The following is an 8,861-nucleotide window of genomic DNA, read 5'->3' as shown; positions in this document are numbered from 1 at the left end:
TCTTGTGATTAACTATTGTGAAGGGTATTGTTTTTCTTAGCTCCAGCTCTGTATTCTCTTTGTCACTGTAGAGAAATCCAACTGATTTTTGTATGGTGATCTTGTATCCTGCAACTTTGCTGAATTAGTCAACTACATCCAATAGTTTTCTTGCTGAGTCTTTAGGGTTTTCTAGATATACTATCATATCATCTGCATAGAGAGATAATTTTACCTCCTCTTTTCCAATTTGGATACCTGTTATTTCCTTCTCTTGTCTTATTGCTATCGCTAAGACTTCCAATACAATATTGGATAAGAGAGGTGATAGTGGGCATCCTTGCCTAGTTCCTATTCTTAAAAGGAATGCCTTTAACCTCTCTCCATTGAGAACAATGTTGGCTCTTGGCTTTTCATAAATACTTTTTACTCTGTTGAAGAAATTCCCCTCTAATCCTATTTTGTTGAGTGTTTTCATCAGGAAAGGGTTTTGGATTTTGTCAAAGGCCTTTTCTGCATCAATTGATAGGATCATGTGGTTCTTTTCTTTGCTTTGTTAATATGATGAATTACATTGGTTGTTTTCCTTATGTTGAACCTATCTTTGCTATTAAGGAAAAACATTATTGGTCAAAAACAAAGTTTAAGAATTGGAAGCCAAATGGGAAGCCCCATCAAGTTACTTTTTTTCTTTACCTTTTAGCCTCAGGGTGTTTTAAAGAAAACATTTCCCTTACTTATCATTTAAAATCAATCTTCTAAGTATCTATATTAACTGCTTCTCTCAAGTACAGATCTGACAGTGGTTTTGGCTCACGTTGCTGTATGCTAAGATGATTTTCAATGCAAAATATGAGGGGCTGCTTGGGACTTTCTTGGACCTCTGGTGATGTAGGAGATTAAATATTGAACAGCTGCAGTTCGAACCCACCAGCTGCCTTGAGGGAGAAAAATAGGTGGTTTCCTTCCTTTAAGATTTATAATTTTGACAATTCAATAGAGGCAAGTTGGAATCCAGTGGTGAGTTTCTGATTGACTTCAGGATTTAATGAGGTTTTCCAGTTTGCCGTATGATTCCTTCAGTCTCTGAGGTCTCCCTGAGCCTTGGGTCAAAATATCGTATTTCATCTTTCGTTCGGTCATCTTTCCACCAGGCTCAGTAGGATTGGGGTGATCCAGGCATTGTGGCACCTCTAGTAAAAAAATTTAAAAGGGTCCAAAAAACCCCTTAGTAATTAGGATAAACATGCTTCTAATATAATCACTATAAATAAAAGTGAATGCAAAAATTCCATAATGCACAGAATACCCAAAAGTTTAAATAAAGACACAATCTACCTCTGCAGCTGGAGGACTTCAGAACTATGGGCGGGCGGGCGGGGGGAGAACCAGGTTAGGGAAGTGGCAAACTCAACACTATGAATTAATTTTGTGAGATTTAATATACTAAGTTTTTTATTTCATTTTTTCCCCAAAATATTAATATTCTGGGAAAACATTAAATGTCATAATGTACAAAGAAAATATGCACATGTTTTTATAGTTTACCACGGTTCAATAAGGCATTGGAGCATACATGTGAAACGGAGGTTATAACACCAGTGCTCTCGATATTTGATGTTTTGGCAAAATTGAAAGTTCCTCTTACACATTTGATCATTTTAAGAAAACAAACTTATTAACTAAAACCAAACCAAACCGACTGCTGCCAAGTTGATTCTAACCCACAGTGACCGTCTGTTGGGTTTCTGAGGTTGTAAATCTTGACAGGAGGAGACAGCCTGGACTTTCTCTCATGAAGCAGCTGGTGGGTATAAACAGCTTACTTTCTTGTTAACAGAACAACATGTAGTGACCACATCACCAGGCTTCCTTTAAGAAGGTAAGCTGTAATCACTGCCTTCTACTTTAGCTGAGTTTGTAACTCTTTAGAGACTAGAAAGTAAAGACTAGAAGGAAGCAATATTACTGTATTTCAACACTATTTGACTTTAAAAATGTCCTTTTGATTGAGATGAGGTATGTGTATTTTCTTATACTATTTTCACATGTTTTCATAATCTATTGCCATCAACATAATAGCCTATCATAAGTCTGACTGGGTAAAACTGATTTTGTAATGAAGTAAATGGTGAACTATCATGGAACACATTCCTGTTTAGGACTATGGGAGCTCTGCTCTTTAGAAGAATCAAATATTAAAAATGTAAGGATCATTTAATGATCTCTCTGCCCTGAATATACCTTAATTTTTTTTCTTTAATGTTCTTTTTTGAAAACGATGTCACAGCTCATTAAAAACTGCTTATAATTTTGCAATTATTCTTTAGTGGGGGTTAAAAAAGCTGAGTTTCAACATGAGTTTTAAGATACATTTTCATTTTAGAAATTAAATATTTACGTAATTATTTTTTTTGCTGTTATTAATGAGATCCAACTCCCTCACCAGTGTTATGGTTTATTCTGCATAGGCAATTTCCTGCCATTACACTAGTTCTGATGGCCACTACATTGATGTAAAGGGCACCAGTCAAGAAAACATCGAGAAGGAAGTTATAAAATTAGCACATAAATTTCGTGGACTGGAGGTTGACAACATCACCCTGAAGGTATGTCTGTGTTAAATGAAATGGTAAATATCTCTGTTATTAAGCACCTTGTTTTCTGTACATTTTTATTGTTGTTAGTTGCCATCAAGTCAAGTACCACTCGTAGCGACCCTATGAACAACAATCAGATCTGAACTCTGACCTATCCTGTGACATCCTCACCACCTCCGATACACTTGCAGTGCCTATTCCTGCAGTCATTGTGTCAATCTATCTTGTTGAGGGTCTTTCTCTCTTTTTGCTAAATCCCTATTTTTCCACGTATGATATCCCTTCCAAAAGAATAGCCTTGCCTAGCAACAAAGCCCAGAGTATGTGAGATGAAGCTTTATCATCTTTGCCTCTGAGGAGTAAACACTCTGGCTGCACCTTATTCAAGACATACTTGTTTGTTCTTTTGGCTGTCTATTGGATATTCAGTGCTCCTCTCCAACACCACAGCTCAAAGGCATCAGTTCTTTTTCTGTCATCCTTATTTACTGTTCTGTTCTGTTCTGTTCTCAGACACATAGCAAGTGATTTAAAAGACTTTATGCAGATATATAATAATTTTCATACGTACCTAGTAGGAAAGTGGGACATAATTATTCCCTTGGGTGTAGAACCCATTTCAGAGAATTCACTAAGACACAGTTAGGATGACAGTGGCTTTCAGTTTGTTCCTGCTTCTCTCATGCTGGGAACCTCAACAGATTCACATTCCTTCTGTATGTTTGGGGTTTTCCTGTGGACATGACAGATAAGAAAAGAATGGAAAATATTTCAATATGCTTTTTGCATTAGGAAATCTACTAAGACTTCTTGAAGAACAATTCTTGAACAAGTTTTTGTTTTAGTCTGTTTACATCTGGAATTTTCTAAGAGACATAGATTGCATGTAGCATAGATTCAGGATCACTAATGTTTTTTGGTAGGGTTGGCTGTGGTAGCCTAGTGGGGAACGGAGTGCTGCTAATCCAAAAGTGAGTGGTTTGAATCCACCAGCTGCTCTGGAGGAGAAGAATAGACAGTCTCTTCCCATGCAATTTACAACCTCTGAAATTCACTAGAGGGTCAGCGATAAGTTGGTTCTGACTCAATAGCAACAATAACAATAACAAGAATTTGTATTGATAGGAGGCCTGAGGCAGTTTTTCATAAATTGTTGTTGAGTACTGTCAAGTCAGAACCAACCCATAGCTAGCCCTCCAGGGGTTTTCAGAGGCAGTTAATTGCAAGGGAGGAGATTGTCCATCCTTCTCCCACAGAGCAGCTGGTGAATGCAAACTATATGCCCTAAGTATTGCATGCTTTCCTAACTAATACATATAACTTCTAACTATTTGTATGTAACTGATATATATACAGTAAACGGTGCTGATGGTTTATACACAGTTGATTAATCAAGTCAAATAAAGAACATACACAGTTGTCCATCAGAACCATATACAAAATATATAAAAATCATACACAAAAAAAGGGAAACTAAAGGTTCACGTCCATAAACCAGTGAAACACAAAATCAAGCCATAGAAAGAATGAAGAAAAAGAAGAAACCTGATGACTCACAAAACTAAATGCAGGCATTCTCTAGCTTACAGGTGAGTTCTGTGCACACATCTGTCTTCAAGTCAAATCTGTATGTAAGTTGAAACATTAGGTAAAGTTCTTATCTAGTCTCAGGCAAATATTTGTCTCAAATTATAGCATATAGTGTACCATCGTATGCATAAAAACATTAAAGAATACTTCTGGTTACACTAACACATCTTAATCCAGTTAAAAAAAATAATGCTTTGATATATGTTGTGAAACATTGTTGTTGTTAGATGTGGTCGGTGGACTGTTATAGTAACCCTAATGAACAGCAGATCTGAACTTTTTGTTTTCTTATTGTTAAGATGCAATGCACATTGAAGAGTGTAGTCTTCAATATACACCAACCACTAAAGCTAAAGATGAAGAACTGTGGATTTTACAGTTTGAAATGCATTGAATATGTAATCAAGATGCATTAGTAATAATTAGTAATACAAATTAGTAATCATAACCAGAATGCAATTCTGGGGAGATAATAATTTGTAACTAGAATGTAATTAGGGAACTCTGGTGGCCCAGTAGCAAGAAGTTGTGCTGCAGTCCCAGAGGTCAACAGCTGTCCTGCAAGAGAATAATGAATAATCTCCTCCCTTGTGATTAACTGCTTCTGAAAACCCACCCTAGCATGAGCTATATAGGTTGGTTCCGACTCTATGCTACATAACAACAGATTACAGAGGTTGGAAACAAAGAAGAAAGACTAGTAGTCAGATAATAATGACTGCAGAAACCTTTTTAAAAAAGCATAAATAGACTCCATAATGAAGGCTGCACAGTGGAGTGGACTTGAGGGGAGTGATAGCATAACAGTGAAAGCGCTTTTCTTTTACTTTTCAAGGAGAAGAGTGAATTGGGGAGGAGGGGGTGGGCAGGGATAAAAGTGCAACAATGAATGACTGGAAACCCTAAGTCTCTGTAAACTTTCATCAAAATTAATTTTTTTAAAAAGCATAAATGGGGACTATACACATGGACCTCACCTGATGGTCTACACAGGAATCTAGAATATCTGTGTGAAAGAGACTGTGGAGAAGTTCAAAATCAGCAGTAAAAATTAGATCAAGGGCTGAACATGTAGGAGATCATTAACTATGCATGTGCAAGTTCAAATTGAAGTAAAGAAGATGAAAACAAGTCCAAAAGAACCAAAATAAGGCATTGAATCCATCCCAATTATTGCAAAATCATACCTGTTTACTATTATGAACCATTGTATATACACTGGTTTTTAATATAATGAGCTTTATGGACTCATTTGTTCTTAACTGTGGGTTGTATGTAAGTCAGGCATTCATAACCTGAAGATGCCTGTGATAAAAATGGAAGAAGTAAGTAATTTCTTGTCAGTAATAACAGTCCATAAAATAAATTAAATACTGTAGTCAAGAGGTGAGGGGTAGCAAAATGGATAAAAAAGCAAGGTTCAACTGTACGCTGTTTCAAGAGTCCCACCTTAAACCAAAGGACATAAATAGGTCATTTTTTTGTGTGTTAGAAATATCTTTTGTCTTATAGTAAACAGACAAAGTGTTCTATAGATTTATTTTGTTGTTATTTTTAGGATGTTTGGCAAATGCGTGCTCGCCTCGTGAAAGGAAAAAGGACGACTCTTTGAAATACTCTTTCCTGCTACTCTTTTGAAAGAAACCCAACCAACACATGGTTTTAAGGAAATTGCTTTCTTGATGATGTGATTAAAACTTTTCTAGCCCTTGTTAACCAAATAAAAACTCAGGTACTGGACAGTATATGGGTATAATGTCTAAAGAAAATTCTTGCTTAATAAAATTGTTTCATTGTCTCTGTCACTTGTTAAGATGCAAAAAAGCATTTTGCTGTCATTCAATTGCATGCGGTTGTCTTACAGTGCAGTGATGCTGCTTGGACAAATGTAAACACCATCCAAATCCAAACCTATTAATGTCTAGTAGATTCCAACATGTAAGGAACTCTACAGGACAGATTAGAATGACCCAAGAGGGTTTGCAAGGCTATAATCTTTAGAAATGGAAATTGTCACATTGTTCTCTGATGTATTCAAACCACTGACATATTTTAGCAGATGAGCACTTAACCTACTGCACCATTAGGGCTTTGGGTGTAAACCTAGTAAGAGGGAAATGTTAATATGGTAATGAAAACAAACTTAAAGTTACAAGCAATAAAGGTGATTGATGGATTCAATGGTGTCAAATCAGTTTCTTTCATCAAATTAGCTTTCTCCAAGCAGAAATGAATGCTGTGAAACTAAGGGATTGTTACATTTTCTATTTCCTTCTAGACTCATCATCTGTTCATTTCACATCATGAGGAACTTCTTTTCAAATCTAGAAAAAGAGTGGGGTCCAGTGTGGCATGTCTGAGTCTGATTTCTTCTAACTTCACAAAGGGGAGCTGCTTCCATCAACAACATTCTCAGTACCATTTATGAGGCTACACATAACCTCCCCCACCTCTCTGAACCTTCCTTCACCAATTTTAACACTAACTACCCCTCCCAAGGCTTTCAGTGGGTCTCAAAGTCCATTACAATAGCCACACTGAACTCAGAACCATACTACAAGTTTATCTGACTGACCTGTAGCTGACTCTCCAGCAGATTTTCAGAGGCAGTTAATTACTTGGGAGGAGATTGCCCATCCTTCTTCTGTGGAGCAGCTGGTGGATTCGAACCACGTGCCTTCGGAATTGCAGCACAGCTTCTTGCCACTAGGCCACCAGACAATTTTGGTCAGCAGCACGATACAATTCTTCAGTCAGGCACATGTAACAAAGGGCATCAAAAAGACATTGAGGAGTGACAGAAAGGTGCTCACTCACATTTTGGCATAGGCTTCCTTCTGGTCACCCTCCTTTGTGTCTTTCCAAGTCCTGTTCTCTGTTCCTGCAGAATGAAGAAGATAACCTTTAACTGAGACTGGTCTTGGGTTTGGTTGTTATTATATGACATCAAATCCACTACAACAACAGATCTGAACTTTTCGCTTTCTTGTGCCTCTCCGTTCTATGACAGGTTTAGAAGCAGGAGTGGCACCCACTTCCTAAACAACATGTCTCCAGAAATTCTATGGACTTTGATGAATGTTGATGGTTGTAGAGGGACTTTAGGCCTTTTGTTCACAGGGTCACTATGAGTCATGCTTGACTCGAAGGCAATCAACAGCAACCACGTGATCTCTGTCATGCTTAGGCCCATTATTAAAACTATTGTGTCAGTCCGTCTTGGTGAGGATTTTCCTTTCTTTCTCTGACCTTCTGCCTTTCCCAACATAATGTCTTTTCCCAAGGACTGGCCCCTCTTGACAACATTTCCAGACTATGTGAGACCGTGTTTCATCATCCTTGCCTCTGTGGAGGAACCTGGTTGGGCTTTCTCCAAGACAGATGTATTTGTTCTTTTGGCAATCCATGGGATGGTCAATATTCTTTACCAATACCACAATCCAGAGGCATAGATTCTTCAGCTTCCCTTATTAACTGTCCAGCTTTCAGATGCATCGGGAGCAATTGAAAAGACTGTGGCTAAAGGACAAATACTGCATAGTGCCACTGTTATAAAGCAGGAGGACTGACATCGGCGATGGGGGGAGACTGAGATAAAGGGGATAAACAATGTATACTGCATTGAAACAGATGAGGAGAAAACTGTTTAAAAGGGATATGTGATTAGGTTAGGTATTATTGTCATAACAGGAGTCCAGAACGAAGGCTGCATAGTGGAGTGGACCTGGGGGGAGGGATTGTAAAACAATGAAAGAATTTTTCTTTTACTTTTCAAAAAGAAGAGGGTACTGGGGGGGGAGGGGCAGGGAGAAAAGTGCAACAATGAATTAATAGAAATCCAAAGTCTCTGTAAATTTTCATTGGAATTAATAACAAACAAAATGTTAAAAAAAACAAAAAAGACTGTGACTTAGATCAGGGCCACCATAGTCTTTAAATGAGCATCTTTTTCCTTTAGCACTTTGGAGGGGTCTTAGATAGCAGATTTTCCCAATGCAACATGCCTTTTGATTTCTTGACAGCTGCTACCATGGATTTTGATTGTGGATCCAAGTAAAATTAAATAGTTTGGGTTTTGTTGTTTTTTTTTTAAATGTTGCATTATGTAGGAAAACTGAAGACCTCATATTTATTTTAAGTGAAAGTTAACCTCTTCCAAGGGAAAGGGACATTATGGATACTTTTAATTTGGATTTTGAGTAAGCATGGACTTGGCAAATTTCTTTTCATTTCGCCCCGTGTTTCTGTGTCAGTTGAGGGCAGTAAGGAGACAGTCTTTAAGGGGAGAGAAATGCTAGTTAGGGCTCTAATAAAGAAGAAATAACAAGAGTCTCTGTCATTCAGCCAAGCACAAGTTTTCCCGAGTCTTCCACTATTTTTGTTTGTTCCTCTGGATGACTCTTGAATGAAAGAGCTCTGTATCAGCTGGAAATGGGGCACATAGGTCCCAGACAGTCTAAGGAGACTCAATCAGAGAATGATTGCAATAGAGTATTAGGCAGGCAGGCTAGTATGAACTATGTGAATGGAGCAGAGTTGTTCTGAGACAAACTTTTGAATAGTTTCCCATTTAACATAAGCTTGAAAAACAGAACTTTAATAGAAAATAGAAGATCCCAAGATGTTTTTATTTTCCAGGTGCATTTTTACAGGAAATATCTTGAATGCTGGAATTAGGAAAGATTCGTTTCA

General features: G+C 37.5%; 1 protein-coding gene across 1 annotated transcript in view; it reads left to right on the top strand.

The window, feature by feature from the left end:
- Positions 1–5,781, top strand: part of PHYH (phytanoyl-CoA 2-hydroxylase) — a 26,943-nt gene extending 21,162 nt beyond the window's left edge. The window contains exons 6-7 of the mRNA XM_006894272.1: positions 2,451–2,588; positions 5,728–5,781. Of these exons, the coding sequence (XP_006894334.1) occupies positions 2,451–2,588; positions 5,728–5,781 (192 nt within the window). The remainder of the gene's footprint in view (positions 1–2,450; positions 2,589–5,727) is intronic.
- The last annotated feature ends 3,080 nt before the right edge of the window (positions 5,782–8,861 follow it).

Source organism: Elephantulus edwardii, unplaced genomic scaffold (genome assembly GCF_000299155.1).
Source record: "Elephantulus edwardii isolate Elephantulus edwardi_28Jun2011 unplaced genomic scaffold, EleEdw1.0 scaffold00139, whole genome shotgun sequence".
Taxonomy (NCBI): domain Eukaryota; kingdom Metazoa; phylum Chordata; class Mammalia; order Macroscelidea; family Macroscelididae; genus Elephantulus; species Elephantulus edwardii.
The sequence above is the reverse complement of the archived record's forward strand: the minus strand, read 5'-3'. Positions and strand labels throughout refer to the sequence as shown.